This window comes from Zingiber officinale, chromosome 6A (genome assembly GCF_018446385.1).
Source record: "Zingiber officinale cultivar Zhangliang chromosome 6A, Zo_v1.1, whole genome shotgun sequence".
NCBI classification, from domain to species: domain Eukaryota; kingdom Viridiplantae; phylum Streptophyta; class Magnoliopsida; order Zingiberales; family Zingiberaceae; genus Zingiber; species Zingiber officinale.
The window spans coordinates 109,263,714-109,290,508 of NC_055997.1; the positions used below are offsets into that span (position 1 = coordinate 109,263,714).

A 26,795-nucleotide genomic window follows, 5' to 3' on the forward strand; every position below is an offset into this window, starting at 1 on the left:
GTTTGTGTGTGTGTGATTTCTATTCTCAGTGCTAGTTTTTTCCTTTGTAACTATTGTTTATTCGTAGAGTAGAGTACAATGCGAGTTTGTATGAGATTCATGAGTAGAGTTTGATTACAACTAACTAAAATCACATAATTTTCTTTAACTTTTATTTTTTAATTGTTAAAATTATGCACATATTTTTATTTATGCATAGCGAGTTGTTGTCATTATATTTTAATTTTTTTCATTCTATTGTACAACGACATAATTAAATTATAGTTGCGACGGTTACGGATTGTCATCTACTCATCTTTTTCATCCAGGTGCATTTATTCAGTTAATTTAAATTATAATTTTATTCAGTTAATTTAAATTATAATTTTATTCAGTTTATTTAAATTATAGTTTTGCAATTATTGTAATTTTGTGCATTATAATATGTTGCCTAGAAAACATATTTCTGGATGTGAAAAAAGAAAAAAAAAAAGAAAAAGAATAGAGCAATTAAGTGAATCACAAAGAGGTGCTCTTAATAAATTCTTTATTAAAAGATTAAGTTCTAATGAAAATATAGAAAATTTAAATAGGGATAATATAGATGAGTTTAAGGAAATACATGATGTTAACGAGGAGTCTAATGAAAATCATGACGTTAATGATGAGTCTAATGAAATTTGTGACGTTAATGATGAGTCTAATGAAATTCATGATGTTAATAAGGATAGAGATAATTTAAGAGAGCATGAAAATATTACTAATATAGTAGATAATGAGAATACTAATATTGATAAACAATTCATTCCTCCACTTGATATATATGATCCAAGGAATTGGGATAATCTTGATAATAATGCACATAATATTTTAGTTGAAAAAGGGTCTATAAGAGAAATGAATCTCATATTTCATTTTGATCACTACTCTAGACATTTTTCAAGTACTCATTATTTTAAAAAAATTAAGTAATGGAGAGGTAAGAGACCGAAAATGATTGGTATACAGTAAACATGTAGATAAAGTTTATTGCTTTTGTTGTAAGTTATTTAAATCTGAAAACAATAGAAGTTCTTTAGCAAATGATGGGTTTAGAGATTGGAAACATATCAGTGAACGACTTAAAAAACATGAAAATTCTATTGAACATATAACTAATATGAACTCTTGGAAAGAATTAAAAATGAGATTAGATAAAAATGAAACAATTGATAAAGATCTACAATGAGAAATCTCTAAAGAAAAAGAGCGTTGGAGACAAGTTCTTACAAGAATATTAGCAATTGTAAAATGTCTTTCTAAACGTTGTTTAACTTTTCGAGGATCTAATAAGAAACTATATCAAGAAAGTAATGGAAACTTTTTAGGATTGATTGAAATGATTGCTGAATTTGAGATGCAAGATCATATTAGACGCATTCAAAATCATGAAATTCATCATCATTATCTTGGTTATAAAATTCAGAATGAGTTGATTTCTCTTTTAGCTGATAATGTTAGAAGTATTATCATTAAGAAAATTAAGGAGACAAAATATTTTTCAGTAATTCTTGATTGTACTCCAGATATAAGTCATCAAGAACAAATGACTTTCATAGTACAATGTGTTAATATGTCATCTAGCAATGTGAAGATAGAAGAGTATTTTTTAGAGTTTCTAAAAGTTAATGATACATCTGGTTTTGGACTTTTTAATCAATTAAAAAATGTGTTAAAATCACTTGATCTTAGTATTGAAAATATTAGAGGTCAAGGTTACGATAATGATTCTAATATGAAAGGAAAACACCAAGGAGTTCAAAAAAGGTTGCTTGAAATAAATCCAAGAGCGTTATACATGCCATGTGCTTGTCATAGTCTTAATTTGACTCTTAGTGATATGACACATTCTTGTGTTAAAGCTGTTTCTTTTTTTGAGTAGTTCAACGCATATACACTTTGTTTTCAAGTTGTCCTAAAAGATGGAAAGTTTTACTTGATAATGTGAAAGGATTAACTGTCAAATCTTTTTCAAACACATGTTGGGAAAGTCGTATTAAAAGTGTTCAAGCTATTAGATTTCAGGCTCTTGAAGTGCGAAGTGCTTTATTAGAGATATATAACATTTGTGATGATGCAAAGTCTAAGAGTGAAGCTGTAAGTATAATTAACTCAATTGAAAGTTTTGAATTTTTACTTGGTATGGTTATTTGGTATGACATTTTATTTGCTATAAACATGATAAGTAAGAAGTTACAATCAAAATCTATGTGCATTGATTCTGCTATGAAACAATTAGATGGTGTAATATCATATTTTGAAAAATATAGGAATGATGGTTTTGCAACAAGTTTGACTATTACTAAAAATCTTGCATCTAATATGAATATAGAGCCAATATTTTTAATGAAACGTCATATTTTTAGAAAAAACAATTAGATGAGAAAGAAGATGATGAAATTCCACTATCACCAGAAGAATTTTTTAGAATTGATTATTTTGTGATTGTTGTAGACATGACAATTTCTTCTTTGAAAAGTAGATTTGATGAAATGAAAACATTTGAAAATATATTTGGTTTTTTGTTTGATTCAAAAACATTAAAATCATTAGATAATGATGAGTTGAGAAAATGTTGTATTAATTTAACATCCACTTTTACGCATGAAAATTCATTAGATGTTGAGTTAGATGATTTGTTTACGGAATTAAAAATATTACAAGTGACTTTACCAAATGAGATAATGTCAGCAATTGATATTCTTAATTTTGTGAAAAATATAGATTGTTATCCAAATGTTGCAATTGCTTATAGAATATTGTTAATTATGTCTGTTACCGTAGGATCAGCTGAAAGGAGTTTCTCAAAATTAAAATTGTTAAAAATATACATGAGATCAACAATGTCACAAGAGAGATTGAATGGATTAGCAATTTGATCTATTGAAAAAGAGATTTTAGAAAATCTTGAAATTAATAATATTATAGATGATTTTGCATCTAGAAAAGCTAGAAGAAGTCATTATAAATAATTTTTACTTTATAAAAAAAAAATTAAGGACCTATTTTGATCGTTTTGCCCCGGGCCTCTTGATTGTTAGGACCGGAGTTGTGATTGATGAGACACCTTCGCTCGACGCCCGATAGTCTAGCCATCTGTCCACTGTGGACAGCTTCCGATTTTCTATCCGATCCAAATTATAACCTAAATAAGAAGATGAATTCAGAAAAAAAATCACAACCAATTATAATCGAATCGTGACTGTGATCCAACTACAATTACATTGTGACTAGAGGATTCTTCCTCCCTCGGGACTTCTATCTTTTTTATGGACTACACATTACTTACCTTTTAACAATTGACTTTCACAGTGAATTCCTTTGCTTTCCTGTTCCATCTTTAGGGTGTGATTATCAGCTAATCACATAACCAATATTATGGGGAATAAAACATAACTAAATATTGTTAAAACTCATTGCTTTATTTTTAGTGCCGCCTTATGATTTATACTCCCCTTCCAAAAGAATTATCTCCGTCTTCCCTGAGGTTTTAGTTATTAAAATAAAAATAAATTAGAGCAATTATTGAAGTTAATCATTATTGTTGAAGTATTTTTTTTAATTATCGTGTCCTCCTAACTTTTTCTAAAATATTTGTTTTTAAAAATAAATTCAATTATATAGGACGCCAACAAAAATCAATAATAAACATTTTTTAAAAAAGACTTTTTTCTATTAGAAAAGTGAAAACAAAAAAACTCTATCGACGTGGCATGTTTCTTTTGTACCCAGTCACACGATTCGGCTCCTAGCGTGGTCCAGCGGTATAGGGAAACGGCTTCTTCCTACGGCCCTAGATTATCTCTCCTCCTCGAATCTCTGTTGGGTTTTCTTCCGCAGATCCGTTCCAATTCCATGGGCTCCGCTTTCTCCTCGGTGTCGCTGTCAAACGACGAGGCCTCCTTCACCCCTGTCGTTCTCAACGTCTACGACCTCACCCCGTTGAACAACTACGTGCACTGGCTCGGCTTCGGCATCTTCCATTCCGGCATCGAGGGTGAGCAACCTAGCGCCTGTCTTGTTCCTTAAAATTTTGGTCTTTTTCCGTTTCTCGGGAAATTAGATGGATTGTTTGATTACGCTGCGGCTTCCACCATCGTTTGATGAGATTTGATGCGATTGGTGGAACTCATTCGATGAGTTGTGGATCCGAATTTTGCTACTTTTTAATAGTTTTTAGCAAACTAATTTTCGCCCTTACGCCATAACTTAAATCAGTTAAATTTGATTGTCTTAATGAAGTTGGCTCACCGACAAAATTGAAATGATGAACGGGAAGGATGATAGCAATAAACTGCCTTTCCTCCAATTTGAAATATCTTTCTTATCATTAGGAATGCTGTTTCAGGCTTTCAGCTCATAATGGAAAGGCTACCAGAGGAAAATTGATATATGAACCAAACAGTAAAAGATTTTGATAGTTTCAAAGGGGAAATGAGACTTTAATGACTTATTTTATTTTAGCTTTGGTTATATAATATCTCGTTTATGATTACAACTAGAATATTTATTTTAGAAGATCAGCATCAATTATCTTTCTTTTCCTCTTCACAATTTCCATATGAATGTTAGGAAGAAGAACCTGAGTATAGAACAGATTGCTTATTGGTACATACAAGCAATTCAAGTGAACTTTTGTTGGACACATATGCAAAAAGAGATCTTAACACCTTATTTTGCTTTTCAAAAATGTAAATTTACTAAGTTAAAGATCGATGCCATTTTAACATATCTTCACTATGAATGCCAAGGATCATGCTCTTGGTATAAGTTGATTGAATATAATACTTTGAGAGACATGATATTCTAAATTAAGAGCGATGATTTTTTTCTTCTTAATTTTATTCTAAAACTAACAAAATATTTGCAATACGTAATATATTTTACAATTCTAGGCTCATTATAGAGCACGTTACTATGGATAATAATCTCCATTATCATGGAAGAGTAAGAAACAACATTAGGTTTCCAAATCTTCCATTGGATTTGAATACTGTGCTATGTCTATTGCATGCTCTTAGATTATTTGGCTTAAGGCATAGTTGTCCAAAGCGAGCGCTTCGCTCACTTAAGCCCAAAGTGACGCAAGGTGCGAGCCATGCGCTTTAGAGACTTCGGAAGCGTGCACTCCATTGTGCTTCACTTTAAAGTGCAAGGCATATGCTTTTGCGCTTCAGAGAAGTCAGAAGACTCGTGTGACCCTACGACCACGTTGGGGGCATTGCACAACCACCATAGTCACTACAGAAGGCTCACGGGACCCAGCGGCCGCACCACAGAAGGCTCATGCGACCCCAGCGGCAACGACAGAGGGGTTGCACGACATCTGAGGGGTCGCGCAACTACAGAGGCCGCGTCGAATGGGTCGCGCGATCCTAGTAGTCGGCCGAGGTCCACTCGTGTTTTTTTTTAATTAAACAGGAGTTTTTTTAATTAAAACTTAATTTGATTATCTCAATAAATTCCTAGCTATGATAAAAGAAAATGATAAATCCAGTTAGCCTCATTGACTATCTCTGGGGGTGATCGGCCCGGTCTTACGGAAGTCTCCCACGACCACCAGGGTAAATCGGGAAGCGTGCGCGGGGCCAATCCAGAAGCTCAACATCCTTTGATTGTGCTCCCCATTTGGAGGAAAAATTCCTACAAATACGCCATAGCTAGGGATCGAACTGCGGGTACCTGGATGACAACCTGAATGTTCTACCGGCACCATAGCCCCGGGGACAACTCTTAACTATGATAGGGATAATCCAAAGATGCTTAATTAAACCTCAATAAAATTATCTAATTAATTATATATTTTATTTGTTTTAATTTCAAAAATATATAATAAATTGTTTATTTATTTATCTCCTAGGCTCCTAGCTAGGTTATTATTCTTTAATGGATCCAATCAATCCCTAACTTATTTTTTTAATTTATTTTTAGTATTTTTGATATATTTTGATTTATTTTTAGTTGTTGAAAATATTTTATTTATTGCATTTTTTCGTAAAGCGTGCGCTTCGCTTTAAGCCCCCTTGAGCTCTTTTTTGCATCTCATGCTTTTGACAACTATGGCTTAGGAGATTATTCTTTTAGCTTGAATTTCCTCAATCTGAACGCACTCCTCTCCATGCTTATGATATAATTGTTATTCAAATTGTTACTAATCTAGTCTATCATGAGCACACCAAACATATTGAAGTAGATTGTCACTATATTTGAGAAATTGTTAATGCATGTTATTTTTCTTCTACATATTTCCACATCTTCACAAAATGTCGATGTGTTTACCAAGTCTCTTACTCATCAATTTCTAGTTGCCAAATTGATGCTTCTTTATCGACTAACATCAATTTGAGAAGGGGGGGGGGGGGGGGGGTGCTATATGTAGCAAACATATACTTTGTGCAACATATTTATTTTTATTATTATCTTTCCTTAATTAGTTTGTATAGAGAAATCGGTCATAGTTTGTTTGTTTGTTTGTATAGCTATAAATAGAGACAAATCAACATTCAGACCCCTGTAAATTATCCCTTAATTGATGTATATTATCTATCTATTCAAGGAAATGAGAGAAGAAATATCAAGCCATTCAATCAAAATTCTGTTAAGGGAATGATAACTTTTCTTGATAGAATTTTGATTAAATGGCTTGATACCTTTCTTCTCTCATTTCATATACTTAGTGGGGTCAAGGATACTTTCAGCAAGAAATATACCAAAGAATTAGTCTCGGACTAGACAAAAATGTAAGTTTATCAGAAGCTTGGTCTAAAATTCCAGAAAAATTAGCTTTTTATGATTACATTGGTAATAATCCGACAAAAGGGGGATTATTCAAAGCGGGGTCAATGGATAACGGGGATGGAATAATTGTTGGATGGTTAGGGCACCCTATCTTTAGAGATAAAGAAGGGTGCGGGTTTTTTGTACGTCGTATGCCTACTTTTTTTGAAACATTTCTGGTGGTTTTGGTGGATGGAGAGGGCATTGTGATGATTTTCCTTTTAGGAGAGCAGAATCAAAGTATTATGTTGAACAAGTTCTGCTGTTACAGGCTTAAGTACTAGTCAGCTGTTACAGGCTAAGTGGTCCGACGCACAGCCTAACAAAGTAATTTTGATCAACTAGACATGTTGAACTTTCAAACTATAAGTGCTTATTGTCTCCAGTGCTTGGAGAGAACCCATAGAATTTTTTTCTCCTTATGTTGCATATTTCAGTAAGTGTTTTTAAGGCTCCTACTTTTTAAGTTCCTTCTGTTTGGTTGTAAGTCAAGAATGACTGACATAAAATATCATTTTTTATTTTTCTTTATAACCCAAAACTTCTATTCCATGATTTATATCAATCAGCACAGAACCATAACGGTTTTTACTTTTTAATTAAATAGTAATGATAGTAGCCCAAGTTGTCAAGTTCCATTTAAGAATGCTCACAGTAGGGACAATGTATTAGGTAGTGCCCACTGATAATTCTGTACGTTCAAGGGTGCTATACTCTAATTCTTATGTACATGGTAACTATGCAAATTTTTTAATGATCCAAAGAATATGTATAATCATAGTAATGCTTTAATCCTTACATAAGATGACTTTTATTCCTACAGTAAAAATGGTTGGTCCAATTTGGATTGGTAGTTTTAACTCTTAATAATTTGTTTAATATGAGAGTTAATTCAGGGGATTCATCCCGTGAGTAAGTGACAGGTGACACCATTATTAATATTTCCAGATTAATCTAACAAGATCAGATGTGAGGATGCATATGGATCATCAATATATGTTTTTTCTTTTAAAAAAGTTCTGACAGTTCTGTAATTTTATTTCTGGAAAAAAGTGTGCAAGGAAAACTCAATTTTTTTAATCTATTAATATTAAATGAAGTATTAGATGCTGTGTGTTGATATTATTTTCTATCTGATTGATTATTAATAACTTGAAATGACCTGAGACTGACGAGGAACAAGAGAAAAAAGATTTAAGGGTCGAACTATTTGGTGAAGATGATGTAGATGGCTATCATATAAAAAACATGATAAAAAATTGTTAAGTGCACAATACAAATGTTGATTAATATTCCCTGCTGTCTCCATCACACTGATGATCAAATGTGACCTTACCTTGTTATTTCCTATGTGAAAGGAGGATAACCATTCAAAAATAAGATCCAATAGTTGATATGGTTCGACTTTGTTGTCATTATCACAAGTTTTGTAAAAATACACAAAACACTAATTGCTTATTTGTTGTACTTACTATTTATGGTTGAGTGTTTATTGAAATTTACAGTCCATGGGTTGGAGTACGGGTTTGGAGCCCATGATTTTCCCACAAGTGGAGTGTTTGAGGTGGATCCAAAGACCTGCCCTGGGTTCCTCTACAGATGCTCCATCGTGTTGGGTCATACAAATCTGCCTCCAGCAGAATTCCGTACATTCATAGAAAGTGTGGCTTCAGAGTACCACGGAGACACTTACCACCTCATTTCAAAAAATTGCAATCACTTCACGGATGATGTTAGTAAGAGGCTGACAGGTAGACAGATTCCACAGTGGGTTAACAGGCTCGCGGGATTAGGTACTGTAGTGTTGATTCCATAATTTGAATGCCATATTCCCAAATTTGCTTATATTTTGATTGAATATGACTACAAAGGTGCACTTTGTAATTGTCTTCTACCTGAAAGCCTTCGTTTGCCAGCCGTCAAGCACGAATACCAGGGTTTATCAGGTTAGTTAGGGGAGTTTGACCCTTAGCACTTTTGCTAAGGAAAATTTGTTGCTCTAAGAGAGAATTCTTTATTTTTTTTTCGTGTTCTCTTTTGCATCCTTTCAAGTAACCTCAAGTTTCTCCTGCAGAGGATGGGTCAGAATCCTTTCCAGTCATTACCACAACAATGCATGAACTGCAGGAGAGTGACGATGCCGATCAAGACAAACATCTTTTATCGCCCTCTGGCGGGGAGGTTACTATCATCAAAGAGGTTCACAGGTGAAGCTTTTATGTCTCTCGATGATGTATTCTTGCCATGTTTGTATGTTTATACACGTATGGGGCTGCTCTCCTGCTGCTACTGGTGATGTGACTCTTCCTTCGCCCTTGTCATTGCCTAGTGATTCTTTTTCAGCTGCTGTTGTGGTTGGTGAATTTTCAACACTTTGCGATTCAAATGGATAATTTGTATCACTTGGTTGTTAAAAGTTTGATATTTTTAAAAGACTACTTGTGCTCTCTCTACCAGTTTTTCAAGAAATCAAAATTTGATAAGCCCAGAAAATATTCAGTTTAATAGAAGAATGTAGACTATTTTCTGCGCATTCCTTTTGTTTCTAGTGGATTAAACTTCTTGTTTATTTATCATCTATTTCTTCATGCATGGCTCAGTGTTTTGATGTTTTTTTTTTTCATAAATAGAATACAAAATATTGAATAAACGAAGTGTTATGTCGACATTGCTGACTTAGATTGCTAGAGCAGGTCGATTGCAGTCGATCTTTTGATCTCCTCAACCGTTGAATCCATCGATATGTTTGGTAATGGCTCACACCATTTTCATACTTTATCCATCTCTCAAAGGAAAGTGAAGTTAGTAGGATCAAAAATTGCTAAGACATCAAATCGATCCAACTAGCGACTAGATTGGATGCATTATATGAACAGAAAGTGATCGATACACCAAGATATGTTGGCTAGTACTGATGGTGGACTAATCCTACTATTATTATTGCTACTTAACTGGACAGCCCATGCTTGGGCTGGCCACCAGAAACCTTTTTCTTATAGATTATCCTGCAAGCCAGCTTGTGTTGAAGACATGGGTCCATTTGATTCTTTTCAATTTCTTTTTTTTTTTCCTTTATTTTTAATAATAAAAATAGTTAAAAATTATATAACACCTCTAATTATCAAAATAGTCAAAAAGCATCCTTGATTTTTAAAAAATATTTCATTATATTTTTATACTGAAGTATTCTTATTACACTGATACACGTGGTAAAAAAATATTTTTCTTATTAGTTCAATTTAATTAAAAATATTATATTTATATTAAAAATTTATGTATCGACTTAATCAATTATCATTTAAAGTATTAGATGGCTGCTATAATAATTTTAAACATTTTCAAGTAATTTTGATCAATGATTAGCTGTTATAATAATATTAAAATAAAAATATTTTAAAATATCAGAACGTTGTTTTAACTTTTTTTAAAGTATGATTACTTTTTTGATAATTATAGATTCTCTTTTATTTTTATTTGCGTATTATTTCGGTGGAATTAATAGGATTTTTAAAAATGTCATTTTGGGAATAAACAAATAAATTTCCTGTGGCGAAATGAAAATTTGCCGTATTTTTTTACTGCCAAATTTGGGCATATCTCGAAGCTTCTTCGTTGCTAAATGCGAATAAATGTTCGAAGCGTGCTAATAAATATCATACCAAAAAGAAAAAAAAAAAATCAGTGGAAATCTATCTCAACCGTTCATTTCACCTAAGTGAGATCTTATCCGTCCGTTTGACTTAACAAAAATAGCCTCGGATGTTTTTCCCTTTTATTCGCGTTATAAATAAATCCCCTTGTCTCGCTAACTTGTCAGAGAGAGAGAGAGAGATCAGAGAAGGGAGGAACTAGGAACAGTAGTAGCAGCATCCGGCGAGAGGAAGAGAAGAGGGCGAGAAGGAGATCATGTCGTGGCAAACGTACGTCGACGATCATCTTCTTTGCGATATCGATGGCCAGCAGCTCAAGGCCGCGGCAATCCTCGGCCACGACGGGAGCATCTGGGCCGTGAGCCCTTCCTTCCCTCAGGTATGAACTGATCCGTTTTGGTGTTGTATGATCTTGTGATTGAGAGGGAAGGCGGCGGAGATCTGGATTCCGCCTCCCTAGATGGCGTGTGTGTTTGATTAGGGATTTTGTTTTTGGATTGGTTTTCTACTTTGACGCGAGTGTTTCTACGGAAAACTGCTAAAAGACGGGAAGGTAGCTAAGTCAGTGAGTTTTGTATCATTGATCTTACAGATCTGATTGTTTACTACTTCAGACTTGGTTTCAATTGGATATTGAAGGTTAGGGTTTTTTTACTTGCTAGTGATATATTTGGGGGAAGGATCATGATACGATTCCAAAGAAAATTTAAAAAGTATTCAATTCAGTTTAGAATTACTAGAATTATTCAAATTACTCATTCAATTTAGAAATACTGTTCTTTGTTATAAAACAAGAGACTAAAATTAGTGTTTTTAATTATTGACAAGACACGTCTTTGATAAACATGGCGTCCGTTGATTATCAATTAATCAATAAAATAATAAATAATTTGAATTATAATCTTTTGGAATCGTATCAGATCAGATGACTTCTATTTTATTTTTATTTTTTTATGGACGGATATGGCTTGCTGAAATTTCTATGGTCGCTGTTGATTGAACGTTGGCTTATGATGTCGACTCATCAACAGATTTATTTTTTCTATACCGAAAAAGCAATTGATTTGTTGGGTTTTTGGTTGTGGCAAAAAATTAGTTCCATACGACAAGAATTGATTAGGTGATAGTAAGCAGTGACAATTGAAGGACCTGATTCAATTCTTAATATGTTTCTAAATTATCTGTATGGAGATCTTAATTATTATTATTTTTTTTATATTATAACATTTCCATGAACAAACCAATACAATTCTGCAAAGGATTGTTCAGGGAACACTATCAAGATCATTCAGACCATATTTCCCAGAATCATCCTGATGTTCATTCTTTTTTGTTTTGACGGATTGGGCACCTTGTATCGGAACAAGGACGGGTTGGTGGCAGCAACGGTGACAGTGAGAGATAGAGAGAGTTGGCCCGCTAATTGGTTGTTGGCAGCAATATACATTGTGATGCTAAAGAGAGATGAGTGAGAGATTTAGATATAGGAGAGATTTTTTCCTCTTTGAAAAATAGACTAAGAGAATGAGGAGAGATGACAAAGGAGACATGAGAGACGTAGAAGGGTGGTAGTTTATAGGAATTAGAGAGAAATTGAAGAATTAAAACTTGTTATTATTTAATTTTTCATGCTACATCATGTGTAATTTTTTAGATAAACATACTACTCATTTCTTTTGCATTCCCTTATTGAGGATTGACCTTTGATTGTAGTTGAATCTTTGCATCCTTCCACTGGGACATTTTCCTTCTTGAGCCCTTCAAGATCTTTCAGTTTTTTGACTTATCTAGCTAGATCCAAGTTCTGTGTCCATTTGATGGGTTCTCTTCCTTCAAGAGTAGGTTGCCACTTTCACTTGTGGAGATTGGTTCTCTTTGTTTGCTGAGATGTGCATATATCTCAACCAGTTATGATCAGTTATATAAATTTTCTCCCTCCATTGAGCTCTATCCAAGTTTCTATTGCTTGTAATATTCAAATTCAAAGGGGGCAATATAGCAACTGCTGATGACTTGTGTTTTGCATGTGTAGTTCAAGTTGGCGTTTTGATTTCTAAAGTATCACAGTTATCTGTATAAATTTTCTATTTGCATGTCAGGCTCAATTCTTGCAGTATCGACCATGAGAAAGACAAGAAAAATAAGTGTAAACTATGTCAGATTCTATATAAATCATGCACAAACTTGTTACAATCAATATGGTCAAGGTGTGGTTGAGTGTCACTCTCATGTTGTTCTCTTATTGCCTGCTTATGATCTTTGTTGTCTCTTAACAGTTCAAACCTGAAGAGATTTCTGCAATCATAGCTGACTTTAATGAACCTGGAACTCTTGCGCCAACTGGATTATTTCTTGGTGGATCAAAGTACATGGTTATCCAAGGCGAGACAGGTGTTGTCATTCGAGGGAAGAAGGTCAGTGACCCATAACCCATATGATACTACTGTGCTAAAATTTGTTTGTAAAGAAGACATCTGATTGCATTTATAATTCCATTTAGAGCATGACATCTTATACGTACAATGACCAACATGCATCTATTGCTAAATTGCTGTTTGTTTTCTTGCTATATTGCACAAGAATGGCCCAAAAAATTGAATCTTTTTTCTTTTTTAATTAATAATTGAAAGTATTTCACACTTTTTTTCCCTGGAAGCTGAGAAATGTTTTATGGAATATTCCATTCTTCAGCTTATGAATTCACCAACTTTCAGGGCACTGGTGGCATCACTATTAAGAAAACCAACCTTGCTTTGATAATTGGTATATACGACGAGCCAATGACCGGTGGTCAGTGCAACATGGTTGTTGAGAGGCTTGGTGATTATCTTTATGATCTTGGTTTTTGAATCAGGTGTTTGATGATGCATCAGGACAACTTATCTTGGTATTTGCCATAATTTTCCTTGCATGGGCTTGCAATCAATCTACTTGTATGGAGTCATGTTGCACAAGAGTCTGCTTTGTTCATGGGCACGATCTCATTACTTGATTTTCCCTACTGCTTCAATTTCCATTTAGGACTTAGCGATTGTTTCTTTCTGTGTGGTCATCTGTATCTTTGACAAGGTTGGCAAATGGTTATGGTGGTTATGCATACACGTATTGCTCATGGCCTTTTAGCTTCCATTTGGAAATTGTTGCAGAAATCTATTCAAACTAGATGCAATTCCTTAATTATTCCTTGATTACATATGGCTACCAACAATACAAGTTTATCAACGTTCCACAAAGTGGGGAATGCTTATCCTTATTCCTTAGTAATTAACATCTGAACAAGGATTCATCCTCTGAGTACCCAAGCTCCATGTTTAGATCTGGCTCCATGTTTAGATCTCATCTACAAGAAAGGCAAAAAAAATAAAATTGATGATGTTTTACTTGAAAAATTAGCATTATTCTTTACCGGAGTTGAAGAGATGTTCTTTGTTGTTGTTGAGTATATATAATGTTGGTTTGGCTGCGCCTCTTGCATTGCATAAAGTTACTGAGTCATCTGTTGGTGCAGCCTATCAGGCTCGACAATCTGTATCGAATTTTTAATTCATCAGCTTATCTCGTTGAAGTCATTGACTATCAAGGATGAACAAAACACAACGTAATGAGTGTTAAACGAACAAGATTATGATTCATCAAAGATTTCGTTATTATCATGTTGCTTTCTTATCCTTACATGTCTTTCATTCCTGCATAGTGTCTAATGAAGATATATGAGTCATAATATACATCTTTGAATATTTGGGATACGCAGCCTGAAGCTTGATGAAGTCGATTGTGATGAATCTTATTATGTATATTATTACTCAGAGAGGAGGACCTTGTTCCTCAGGAACATATTATCACTCTGAAGTTCCATCTCTTAAAAAAATGAACACAAGAACAATATGAGCAAGTTGTTTGAAGTGAATAGCTAGGAAACTCCACAAATGAAATCAGAATACGTTTTCCATACCCTTGTCTCCATGTACTCGATTTCAGCAAACAACAGTTCATTCTGAAACATGGAATTCGATGAATTTTAAGTACTGAAGAAGATACCAGTATTAATTGACATCGAAAATGAACTATTAGATTTAATTTACCTTTTTATTTCTTATTTTGCTGCTACCTTTCTCCAATCTACTTTCAAGCTGTTTAAGATCCCTTAGGTTCATGGAGTGGAGGGATTAGCCCATCAGGTTCCTGTTAGATTAGAACCTCTTTTAAACGACACCCACCTCATTTCAAGGGACATTATTATAGCTTATGCTTTGCGGTAATCAGTACCTGTTTGAACTTTGTATGCCGTTGATTTGTTGTCGTAGTTTCGATGCTTCTTGCTGGTAGTACTAAAAGTGGATGACGATGCATGCATCAAATAAATTCAAGACAAATCTATCTACCATAGCAAATCCAGATGCAAGTGTCCTGTTTTTGTTTAAAATTACTATAATACATAATAAAAAATTTAATTGGATCAAAATTACAAAATATCAAAAATATTCTTAACCAATTTAGTAAAATTTACTCAAACTTCAAACTAGTAGACATTCAATAATTGAATTCTTAATCAGGGTAATTTATAAAATTTAATCGAGATGTATGATATCTCATCTCATCATCCGGAAGCTGAGTAAATGAGCTGCTGATAAAAAAAAATATTAATAGAGAAAGGACCTGGAGTTAGAAGTCAAGGACATGTGCATATCATAAAGAGAGTAAATAGAAACGTTAGATTGAGAATTAGGAAAGGGGTCATTGGCACAAGTACTACGACACAAGTCAGAATCCTAGCCCCAATGAAAAATAGAGAAGAAGATGAACAATAGAATAGTAGTATGGATGTGTGAGCGTGCACGTGTGTGCACTTGGCCAACGGAGAGGACCCTTTTTTACACCGTCTTTCATAATTTTCGTAATAATGAGGTGTAAGAGAATGTCTGGTGTCAAAATATGTCGAGTAGTGGAAGATATATAATAGCCTTCCCCTAAGCAGAGAAAGGTTTTGTTGTGTGTATATGCCAAAAAAGTGAAATATTCTCTTGTGAGTAATCGTTATTATTTGACAGGTGGTTACGATTCTTTGACAATACTGCCTCCTATAGAGAGTCTAATCGGCTTAGAGTTGATCGGGTTTATACTGGAAGTCATGCCCATGAGAAGTGGAGAGTTGAGCCTAGGAGGTCTGATCGGCTCTGGGGTCGATCGGGTTTATGTTGGGTGTCATGTCCATGAGAAGTGAAGAGCTGAACCCTAGAGATCTGACAGGCTCTAGAGTCGATCAGGTTTATACTGGGGGTCATGCCCATGAAAAGTAGGGAGCTGAGCCCTGGAGATTCGACCGGCTCTTTGGTCAATCAAGCTTATGCTGGGAGTTATGCCCATGTGAAGTGGGGAGTTAGGCCCTAGAGATCTGACTGGCTCTAGGCTGATCGGGTTTATACTGGGATCATACCCATGAAAAGTGGGGAGCTGAGCCCTAGAGATCCGACCGGCTCTTGGGCCGATCGAGTTTATGCTAGGAGTCATGCCCATACGAAGTGGGGAGCTGAGCTCTGGAGAACCGACCCACTCTGGGCCAATCATGTTTATGCTAGGAGTCATGCCCATAAGAAGTGGGGAGCTGAGCCTCGAAGATCCAACTGGCTATGGGATTGATTGGGTTTATGTTGGGAGTTATGCCCATGAGAAGTGGAGAGTCGAGTCCCAGAGGTCTGACCGACTCTGGGGTCGATCAGATTTATGCTGGGAGTCATGCCCATAAAAAATAGGGAGCTGAGCCCCAGACATCTGACTAGCTCTCGGGTCAATCAGGTTTATGTTAGGAACAACGTCCAAGAGAAGAGGGAAGCTAAGCCCTAGAGATCCAACCAGCTCTGGTGCCGACGAGTTTATGCTAGGAGTCATATCCATGAGAAGTGGAGAGCTGAGTCACAGAGATCCAACCGGCTCTGGGACCGATCAGGTTATGCTGGGAGTCATGCCCATGAGAAGTGGGGAGATGAACCCCGGAGATCCGATCGACTCTGGGGCCGATCGGGTTTATGCTAGGAGCCATGCCAATGAGAAGTGAGGAGCTAAGCCCTAAAGGTCCAACCGACTATGGAGTCGATTGGGTTTATACTGGGAGCCATGCGAATGAGGAGTGGGGAGCTGAGTTCCGTTGAAAGTGGTCCTTTCAGATACGTATACATTGACCTTGATTGTCATATCGTCTTGACTATCAACCCCACATTACCTTTGGAGTCACAACGCTGTGTATCATAAGTCTCTCATTTAAGTCTAGTTGAAGGAGGTTTATAATTAACTGACTAGACCCAAGTCCTACTACCATTTGATCATCTGATCGACTGATGACTTTAACTATCGCCCCTCAATGTTACCGTTAATGTTATCTTTCTAAAAAAATTGCTTGTCAGGCGCTTGAAATACAAAGGTAAGGTATCGGTCAGGTGGGAGCCATGCTCATGTGAAGTGATGCTGGAAGCCATGCCCAAGTGAATTGGTGCTGGGAGCTATGCCTAATTATAACCCACAGTTGTGACGAGAGTCTGGAATAGCCAATCGGATGGTCATTGGGCGAGTGGGTTATGCACGCTTATAACTCACAATTGTGGAGAGTCTAGAATAGCTGATCCAATTTTTGTTGAGCACGTGGGCCATGCACTCTTATAACTCGCAACTGTGGCGAGAGTTTAGAACAACCGACTGGATGGTCGTTAGGCGCGTGGGTCATGCACACTTATAACTTACAGCTATGGAAAGAGTCTAGAATAGTTGATCGAATGGTCGTTGGACATGTGGGTTATGCACGTATATAACTCGTAACTATGGTGAGAGTCTGGAATAACCGACTAGATGGTCGTTATGCGCGGGGTCATGCATACTTATAACTCACAGCTGTGGCAAGAGTCTGAAATAATTGACTGGATGGTCATTGGGGGTGTAGGTCATGCACGCTTATAACTCGTAGCTGTGGCGAGAATCTGGAACAGCCGACCAAATAGTCGTTGGGTGCGTGGGTCATGCACTCTTATAACTCACAGTTGTGGCGAGAGTCTGGAACAACAAATCAGATGGCCATAGGACGTGTGAGCCATGTACGCTTATAACTCACAGTTATGATAAGAGTCTGGGACATTTTCATTAAATAGAGTTGGTACAAAAATACTTTCAAGTTGATAAGATTGGAGGTAATTTGCGCTCCATGGGCGATCTACTTCTTACCATTGGCATCTTAAAGATAGTAGACACTGGATACAAGTTTCTTGATGACTTTATAAAGTCCATTCCATTGGGGTGCTAGTTTGGTTACGTCTCCGACTGACTTTGTCCTCTTCTAGACTAAATCTTCTTCTGGGAAGAAGTGAGGAATTACCCGTCGATCGTAGCTTTGTCGCATTCATTGTCTATAAGCTATTAACCGAGTGACAATTTTCTCCCTGGTCTCACTAATAAGGTCTAGCTCAAGGAGGCACCGATTGACATTATCTTGGTTATATAGTAATCGCCGAGTGGATTCTTCGCCAACGTCGATGAGGGCACTGCTTCACTGCCATAGGCTAGGTGGAAAAGAGTCAGTCCTGCGCTCTCTCGGGGAGTCGTGCGGTAAGCCCATAGGATGCTTGAGAGCTCTTCGACCCGGTCCCCTCCCACATGATCAAGTTTAACTTTGCGCCCCCTGACAATCTCTCTGTTTGTGACTTCGGTTTGGCCATTACTTTGAAGATAAGCTACAAAGTGAAGGCTTGGGTAATACCAAATCCTTAGCACTATTCTTAAATATTGCACCCCTAGAATTGTCAACCATTGTTTGAGACCAACTTATGAGGGATCTCGAATCAACACAAGATGTTAGTCCACAAGAATTTGATTATGACCCCCTCATTGATTTTGGTCAGGGCCTCAACCTTTACCTATTTGGAGAAATAATCTACTATAACGAGTAAGAACCTTCTCTGAGCCGGGGCGATGAGCAAGGACCCACAATGTCCATTCCCCACTGGTCTAAAGGGCATAAAACTATCAAAGTCTTTAGCAGTTCAGTCAGGCGATGAGATATATTTTGGTGTTTCGGGCAAGAGACACAGATAACTACTAGCTAACCGACATCTGCCTACAGAGTAGGCCATTGGCCAGTAGCACCTTGTGAGCTAACGTCCTTCCTCTGACATGGTTTCCACAACAACCTTGATGAATTTCTTGCATAATGTAATCGACTCCATTTGGTCCAATGCATTTGAGTAAAGGCTGGGAGAATGCCCATTTGTACAACTGATCTCCAATCAGGGTAAAGCGACCGACTCTCTTTTTAACCTGTTAATCCAGCTCAAAGTCGACCGGCAACATTCCTTGTTGTAGGTACAAGATGATTGGAGCCCTCCAGTCGATCGACTCTGCCCACACTGGCTTGCAAGTCAAATTGGGCTATTAATAGATTTTGTGTCACCAAGCTATCCAGGATCCAAGTGGATAGTGAACTGACCATTTTAGCTAACTTATCCGTCTTTTGATTGTCAGATCGAGGTATCTTGACTAAGTGACCTCCACAAAGCTCTCCTTTAGTGTTTCGTAGGATTTTTTTTTATATATATTTGTAACCTTTCACTGTTGACCTTAAAATTGTCCATCAATTGTTAAGCCACAAGTTAAGAATCCGAGTGATAGTTACTCAAGCGACTCGTACATGTTTAGCTGCTTGTAACTCGGCTAGCAAAGTTTCATACTCAGCCTCATTATTAGAGGCTCAAAAATTTAGTCGGATGGATAATTGAATGATATCTTCCTGCGGAGATATGAGAAGAATGCCTACATCGCTACCTTGTAGAGTGGAAGACTTATCAACATAAATCTTTCATGTTCCCTCGGGTTCTAGATGATGAACTTCAATTAGGAAATCAGACAGAGCTTGATCCTTGATGGTTGCTTTGGCTAGTACTATCTATCATACTTGCTCAGCTCGATCGTCCACTTAATGAGCCGACCAGATGCTTCTGGATTGATGAGAACTCTCCCCAAGGAGCTATTGATGAGAACCGTTACCGGGTGTGCAAGAAAGTAGGATCGTAAACGACGAGCGATCAGGACTAATTCATAAGCTAACTTCCCTAATCACTTGAGGCCCTGCTTTCAGTTTAAATAAGTTTATTTAAGTTGATTAAGCCATGTTTAGTCGTGTTAACCATCCTTAACCTTAAGAAATTCATTTATAAATATTTAAGAGTAGTTGTCTTGTTGAAACAAGAAATGATTAGTTAAAAGAAGACTAAGTTAGAGTTTAGGATGATGTTTAGTTTCAAAGTTGAATTTTGAACTTCAAAACTTTAAATTTTGGATTTTCTAAAGGTTTAGAAACTCCAAGTCATTGTTAGTGCAATGACAGAAAGTTGGAGCATGTTTTGAGTGGGAGCTACTCCTTAAAGACATGACTTACATTTTTTTTACATTGAATCAATTGAAGGTTGAAAACATTCATTGTTATGAATGCTCAAGGTTGAGCATGGAAGACAATGGAAGATGGAAAATCTTCGTTGTCATGGATGATTAATGCTCAAGGGCGAGCATTAGGCACAATGAAGGGTATGGAACCTTCATGGTGATGTTGTGAATAACAAGTGAAGTTGTGAACAACATGAGATAAATTTTAAGGAGAAGAGTTTTGATGTATGTTAAAGAGGGAAGAATGTAGGGTTTAAGTTAGAAATTTCTCCATGTTCATAGATGGAGATTGTGAAACCCTTATGTTAAGGAGGAGAATGAAAGAGACTCTCATTCATGCTTTGACATGAAGAAGTTGAGGTTATAGAATTAACCTAACTTAAATATATTGTCAAACATCAAAAAGGGAGAGATTGTTGGTGCAATTTCCCTAGGTCAAAGTTAACCAAGTTGACTAAGCTTGAGTTGACTCAAGCTTGAGACTTGATGTTTGAGTTTTAATGTTTGATAATATATGAAGATTGCAGGTGCAATTATTTGTTTGGAGGGATTATTTATGTAATTTTCCTCTAGTCAAGGTTTGACCAGTTTGATGTGAAGAATAGTCAAGTAGGTCAACGTTGATCGGATACTTGACTGGAAAAGCAAGAGCAAGACCAATAGGATGGTTGGCAGAAGAAGAAGAGTCGAGTAGACTAAGGTTAATCGGATGCTTGAATAGAAAATCCTGATGAGTGAAGCCAGGTGAAAATCCTAGTAAGTGAAGCTAAGTGATTAAAAAATCCTGGTGAGTAAAGTCATGTGAAAATCCTAATGAGTGAAGCTAGGTAATGGAAAGTCTTGGTGAGCGAACCTAGATAGTTTGAAAATTATGGTGAGTGAAGCCAGGTGAAATATCCTAATGAGTGAAATTAGGCAGTTGAAAAATCCTGCTAAGTGAAGCCAGGTGAAAAGCCCTACTAAGTGAAGCTAAGCAATTGGAAAATCTTAGTGAGTGAAGCCAGGTGAAAAATCCTAGTGAGTGAAGCTAGGCAGATGAAAGTTCTAGTGAGTGAAGGTAGGCAGTGAGGAAGTCCTGGTAAGTGAAGCCAAACAGTGGAAATCCAGGTGGGTCAAGGTTGACTTGACACCTGGTGTTTGGAAGTCCAAGTGGGTCAATGTTGACCAGACACTTAGCACAAGATGGTAATTTCAAGTGGGTCAAGGTTGACCAGACACTTGGCATAAGAAGAAAAGTCCAAGTGGGTCAAAGGATTGACCGGACACTTGGCATAAGGAGGTAAGTCCAAGTGGGTCAAGGTTGACCAGACACTTGGCTCAAGGAGAAATATTCAAATGGGTCAAAAGGTTGACCGAACACTTGATAGAAAAGTCCCAACAGGTCAAGGTTGACCAGATACTAGGTAATAAAAAGTCTCAATAGGTCACGGTTGACCGGATGTTGGGTGAAAGGAACCTTAGATTTAAGTTTTGAAGTTAGGATTTGGTAATTGATTAGGTTAATCGATTACACCGTGTGTTAAGCAATTAAGTAGTTAGCTTAATCGCTTAAGACTCAAAATCGCAAGAACAGAATATGTTGGTGCGGGAAGCATCCGACGATCGAACTTGTGTTTTGATAATGTCAAAGGATTCAAAGTTAAGGTGTTTTGTTTTCTAACAAGTCTACTTGAGGATTTCAGGAAAGTCCTAGCTGCGGTTAGGCAAAGGGAAAAATCCTAGGGGGTGGTAACTCTAGGTCATAGGGGGTGGTAACCCTATGGGGAAAGTCTTGGTAGGTCGACGTCTTCAGGCAAAAGTCCTAGGGGGTGGTAACCCTAGGTGGAAAGTCCTGGTGTCGCGAACCAGGTGAAAGACTGGACTGGCTGGGAAGCGGATGTCCAGCAGAAAGTCCGGAAGCGTCGAGTGCTGAGCAAAAGTCCAGTCGATCTGGAGGATCGACTGGCAACAGGTAAATCTCCTGAGTGGAGTAGGTGAGGACGCGTTCGGGTCGACCTAGGGTTTCCGGTCGGAAATCCGAAGTCAGACCCGGACAGTCCGGAGACTGTCGAACTTTCATTCATATTTATGATATTATGTGTGCTAACTTTGTCTTGTAGGATATGTGTGTAGTTTGTAGACTAACACATTGTGCAGGGACAAAAGAGCAACATTAGCCTCGGATGAACAGTGTCCGAGGCGCCTCGGGTGCGAAGGTGAGCTGGCTGTGTGCTGGAGTTGGAGGCGCCTTAAAGGGCAGTGAAGGCGCCTTAGACCGCAGCATGGAGGCGCCTTGAAGGCACGTGAAGGCGCCTTCAGAGGGATAATGCGCGACTTGATCAGCGCTTATCGACACGTGCAACCCGGGGCTTGGAGGCGCCTCGGACAGCCTTGGAGGCGCCTCCAGCACCCTTTATAAGCAGTGTTCGAGCACCTCTTCCACGACAACTCTCTTTGAATAATCTCTTGCTACGTGCTGCGAACCTGACGACCCAGAAGTGCTGCGACGCGACACCAACGACCCGGAACTACGCTTCTCCATCTTTAGTTGTCGGTATAAAGTTTATGAGCTGTAAATTCCTATAATTGTACAAATTATCGTGCTTATAGTTGTTGCCCACCGAAAGCGATCAAGGATCGCGGGCCTTCGAGTAGGAGTCGATCTAAGCTCCGAACGAAGTAAATAGTTTGCCTCTTTGTGTGATTGTTTTTATTTCCGCTGCATTTACTCGAATGGTTTTACGATTCCGAAAAACGAAATAACCGCGAGCGCTATTCACCCCCCTCTAGCGCGGTCTCGATCCAACAATTGGTATCAGAGCGGGGTCGTTTTGAATCAGTGCAACCACTATTCAAGACAATTTTCTCGTGGTATTTTCATTTTTTTTTGGAGTCGATTAGAATCTAACCTCATAGCTATATTCTAATTTTTTTTTCTCGAATCGATTTTCTGCTCAAAGTTTGGTCAATACCACTTGAGCTTGTTATTTTTTTTACTTCCTCCCGCACTACTAATCCAAGACACAGTCTTGGAATAGATCTTTTTGTTTTTGCATACTCAGGTCTAAAATGACCCAACAAGAAGGATATAGCACTGTTCGCCCCCCTCTATTCTCCGGAGAAGACTTCGGATATTGGAAGGAGCGAATGGAGATATATCTGAAGATCCAGTTCGACACCTGGATGATCGTCAAGACAGGACTGCAACTACCAACTGACACGGACGGTAAGCCTACACCCTGTGAGAACTGGGAGCCAGCCTTCATCAAAAAGGTGGAAGCCGACGCCAAAGCTACCTGCACCATCCAGTGCGGTCTTACCAAAGAAGAGCTCAACAGAGTCGGTCCATTCTCCTCCGCGAAGGAGCTTTGGGAGAAACTGATCGAACTTCACGAGGGCACCTCGGAAACCAAGGTAAGTAAGCATGATTTGTTACTTAATAAACTATACAATTTAAAAATGCAGGAAGGCGAGACGACAAGCTCGTTACACGCTCGAATTCAAGATATTCTAAATTCCCTTCATGGAATCGGGCAAAAGGTAGAAAACAGAGACATAATAAGGTATGCTCTTAACTCGTTTCTAAGGAGTACATTGTGGGCATCAATGGTAGATGCCTACAAGGTCTCCAAAGACTTATCTTCTTTAAAGTTAGACGAGTTATTTTCTGAATTTGAACTTCATGAACAAACTAATGCACAACCATCCGAGAAGGGTATCGCTTTGGTTGCAGGTACGAGTCGAACACGGGAATCAAGAGTACGGCAAAAAATTGAATCAGAATCAGAAGACGAATCTGACTCAGAAGATTCAGAGGATGAACTAACCAGCGAATTCGTGAACCTTGTGAAGAAGCTCTACAAGAAGAAGAAGGGCTTCAACAAGAAAGATCTGAAGAAGGCAGTTCAGTCCAGGGAGGCCCAACCGAACTCAAAGGTAAAATTCGAAGTCACTTGTTATGGGTGCAACCAGAAGGGGCATATCAAAGCTAACTGTCCCAACCAAAAGGAGGCCAAAAAGCAAAGAAGAAAGAAGGCCCTGAAAGCAACCTAGGATGAATCTTCTTCAGAGGACGACGACGATGAACTTGATCAAACAAGTCTACTCGCACTGATGGCCCGGGACTAGATCATCGAGAGCGAGTCAGAAGCCAAGTCCGAGCAAAGCCACGGATCCGCATCCGTTTCAGAAGGGCCAGACTCCAATGTAAGTATTCCAAGGCTTAATAATTTAGTTAATTACTTACTTCGCAAACTAGCTAAATCAAACATTAGGATTAAATCACTTCTAAAGGAAGTAGCCATCCTTAAAGAAGTGACAAACACTAATTCTTTACCTGATCAAGTTCAAACTAGAAATTCTACTCAAGTTCAAAAACTTGAGGAAGAAAACTCTAGTTTGAAAAATCAGGTAAAAGATTTAAAAAATACGTTAGAACGGTTTTCTCTGGGATCCAAGAATTTGAACCTAATTCTTGGAACACAAAGAGTCATCTACAACAAAACTAGACTGGGATATAAAGTAAAAAGAAATATAGATCTTATTTATCCTTAATAAACAAACAAGGTAGTAAATTAGTCCAAGCATGGGTCCCCAAGTCTAAATTAATCAGTCAAGTTGGACTTGGTCAATACTGGGTTCCGAAGGATCAAATACACTACCTCGATAGACTAGATCGAGACTATGATCCAGGGAAAGCTAAAAGGAAAACGATCTTTCAAAATTAAAAATTAAAAATTCAAAATCAAAATTCAAAATTCAAAATTCAAAATTCAAAATCAAAATTCAAAATTCAAAATCAAAATAAAAAATTCGAAATTCAAAATTCAAAATCAAAATTAAAAATTCGAAATTCAAAATTCAAAATTCAAAATCAAAATTAAAAATTAAAAATTCGAAATTAAAATTCTAAATTCAAAATTCAAAATCAAAGTTAAAAATTCGAAATTAAATTCTAAATTCAAAAATAGATGGTGGATCCAAACTAGCTGGCACCTTCAACTGAACTACCCGACAGGGTAACTGAACCTAATTTACCCGAAATGGGTAAAACAAGAGTAGATTACCCGGCAGGGTAATTAAGGCTAGTTTAAAAAGGGCTAAGTTTAACTTGAACTATAGTACCGGTGAAGTTTTTTTGATGATAGTACATTAGGGAAACTTGGGCATCGCATGTCTAGGAAGATATGACTTCGACCTGGTGCATTTGGCCAAGTGGAACTGACCGAAGCTACCCTTAAATGGATCCTAACTAGTTAGACCAAGGATTAGTATTAAGTTCAATGGATAGGACTATTTGGAAAACCTCGAAAGCATGGTTACTTTAATGAGCTCCGTGTGACTCACCATAGCCCAGAAGTTTATCCAAAGAATGCTTACTTGTTGAACCCAAAGCTAAACCTGAATCTAACACAAAGTTTAACCAGATCCTCAAATTCAACAATAATTCATCTCACAACAATTATAGGATTCCCTTATTGACAATCTAGATTGGGTGAGATGACTAAGAAGTTAAATTTCAAAATTATTTTAAACTTAAATTTCAAAATTATTTTAAAAACTTAAATCTCAAAATTATTTTAAAAAACTTAAATTTCAAAATTATTTTAAAGCTTAAATTTCAAAATTATTTTAAAAACTTAAAATTATTTTAAAAACTTAAATTTCAAAATTATTTTACTTAAATTTCAAAATTATTTTAAAAACTTAAATTTCAAAATTATTTTAAAAACTTAAATCTCAAAATTATTTTAAAAACTTAAATTTCAAAATTATTTTACTTAAATTTCAAAATTATTTTAAAAAACTTAAATTTCAAAATTATTTTAAAAACTTAAATTTTAAAATTATTTTAAAAACTTAAATTTCAAAATTATTTTAAAAACTTAAATTTCAAAATAAAAAAAAAACAAAAAAAAAACTCTTAATAAACATAAGTGTTTGCTAAATTACCTTGAATACAATAGAATAGAAAATCTAAGTAGTCTACTTCAATCACGCTATCTTTAAATCCATTAAAAAAGAAACCAATTCAACTACTTCATGTGTAGGAATTGGATCAATGGATGTTGGATAGTGGATGCTCCAGACATATGACTGGAGATAAGTTGAAGTTTACCAAACTCAAGTACAAGAGTCTAGGATCAGTTGCATTCGGCAACAACGGTAAACTTAAAGTAATCGGAAAAGGTAATATTGAACTTAGTTCCGATTTCATTATTCGAAATGTGTAAAATTAAAAGAATAAGAAGTGATCACGGAGGGGAATTTGAAAATCATAGGTTTACCCAATTTTGTAAAATAAATGGATACCAACATGAATTTTCATGTCCTAGAACCCCCCAGCAAAATGGACTAGTGGAACGTAAAAATAGAACATTACAAAAAGCAGCTAGGACTATGTTAAACGAATATAACTTAAATCATCAATTTTGGGCTGAAGCAATAAATACTGTAAATTATATTCAAAACAGAATTTTAATTAATAAATTTCACAATAAAACACCATATGAACTCTACTATCATAAAATTCCCAATCTAAACTATCTAAAAGTATTTGGGTGTAAAGTTCACATTTTAAATACTAAAGATTACTTAGGAAAATTTACACCCAAGTCTAACCAAGGAATATTCTTAGGATACTCCTCTACCAGTAGGGCCTTTAGAGTATATAATCAAAATACCTCAAAAGTTGAAGAAACAACTAATGTAATATTTGATGAAGAAAACAACTTACCTTATATAAATGAAAATATTGACATTAATCCAAGAGCTATAGACGATGATGAAATCCAAACTAATCTTAATGAGTCAGAAGAACCAGTTTCTGACTCACAGATAAGACTAACTAGAGTAAGTACCTCTCACCCACCTGACCAAATTTTGGGTGACCCAAACCTAGGAGTCAGAACTAGATCATCCTATAGAAACCTTAGTCAGATTGCCCTTATTTCT

At 36.6% G+C, this 26,795-nt stretch overlaps 3 protein-coding genes across 6 annotated transcripts in view; 2 read left to right on the top strand and 1 right to left on the bottom strand.

Annotated features, from left to right (window-relative positions):
- The first annotated feature begins 3,790 nt into the window (after positions 1 to 3,790).
- On the top strand, positions 3,791 to 9,233 carry LOC121997376 (deSI-like protein At4g17486). Its single transcript, XM_042551756.1, has 4 exons — positions 3,791 to 4,015; positions 8,301 to 8,588; positions 8,667 to 8,741; positions 8,870 to 9,233. Exons 1-4 carry the CDS (start codon positions 3,874 to 3,876, stop codon positions 9,004 to 9,006), a joined length of 642 nt encoding a protein of 213 aa, XP_042407690.1. The 5' UTR covers positions 3,791 to 3,873; the 3' UTR covers positions 9,007 to 9,233.
- Positions 9,234 to 10,587: 1,354 nt separating this feature from the next.
- On the top strand, positions 10,588 to 13,544 carry LOC121997381 (profilin-like). The gene is made up of 3 exons (XM_042551764.1): positions 10,588 to 10,824; positions 12,722 to 12,859; positions 13,160 to 13,544. The coding sequence occupies exons 1-3, from the start codon at positions 10,702 to 10,704 to the stop codon at positions 13,292 to 13,294; spliced, it is 396 nt and encodes a 131-aa protein (XP_042407698.1). The 5' UTR covers positions 10,588 to 10,701; the 3' UTR covers positions 13,295 to 13,544.
- A 103-nt stretch (positions 13,545 to 13,647) lies between these two features.
- Positions 13,648 to 26,795, bottom strand: part of LOC121997379 (glutathione S-transferase T3-like) — a 75,857-nt gene continuing 62,709 nt past the window's right edge. For 3 of the 4 annotated variants that reach the window (XR_006116265.1, XR_006116266.1, XM_042551759.1), the window contains 4 exons: positions 14,712 to 14,773; positions 14,528 to 14,627; positions 14,398 to 14,439; positions 13,673 to 13,971 (listed from right to left, as the gene is read on the bottom strand). The gene's annotated coding sequence lies outside the window, so the exon portion shown is untranslated. Of the gene's footprint in view, positions 13,972 to 14,397; positions 14,440 to 14,527; positions 14,628 to 14,711; positions 14,774 to 26,795 lie in introns of all 4 variants that reach the window. The other variant, XM_042551760.1, reaches the window with a different exon arrangement.

Coding starts and splice junctions, on each gene's coding strand:
- LOC121997376 (XM_042551756.1), top strand. CDS start 3,874: ATGGGCTCCGCTTTCTCCTCGGTGTCGCTGTCAAACGACGAGGCCTCC. Junction 4,016..8,300: donor CTTCCATTCCGGCATCGAGG/GTGAGCAACCTA, acceptor TGAAATTTACAG/TCCATGGGTTGGAGTACGGG. Junction 8,742..8,869: donor CGAATACCAGGGTTTATCAG/GTTAGTTAGGGG, acceptor TTTCTCCTGCAG/AGGATGGGTCAGAATCCTTT.
- LOC121997381 (XM_042551764.1), top strand. CDS start 10,702: ATGTCGTGGCAAACGTACGTCGACGATCATCTTCTTTGCGATATCGAT. Junction 10,825..12,721: donor TGAGCCCTTCCTTCCCTCAG/GTATGAACTGAT, acceptor GTCTCTTAACAG/TTCAAACCTGAAGAGATTTC. Junction 12,860..13,159: donor TTGTCATTCGAGGGAAGAAG/GTCAGTGACCCA, acceptor ACCAACTTTCAG/GGCACTGGTGGCATCACTAT.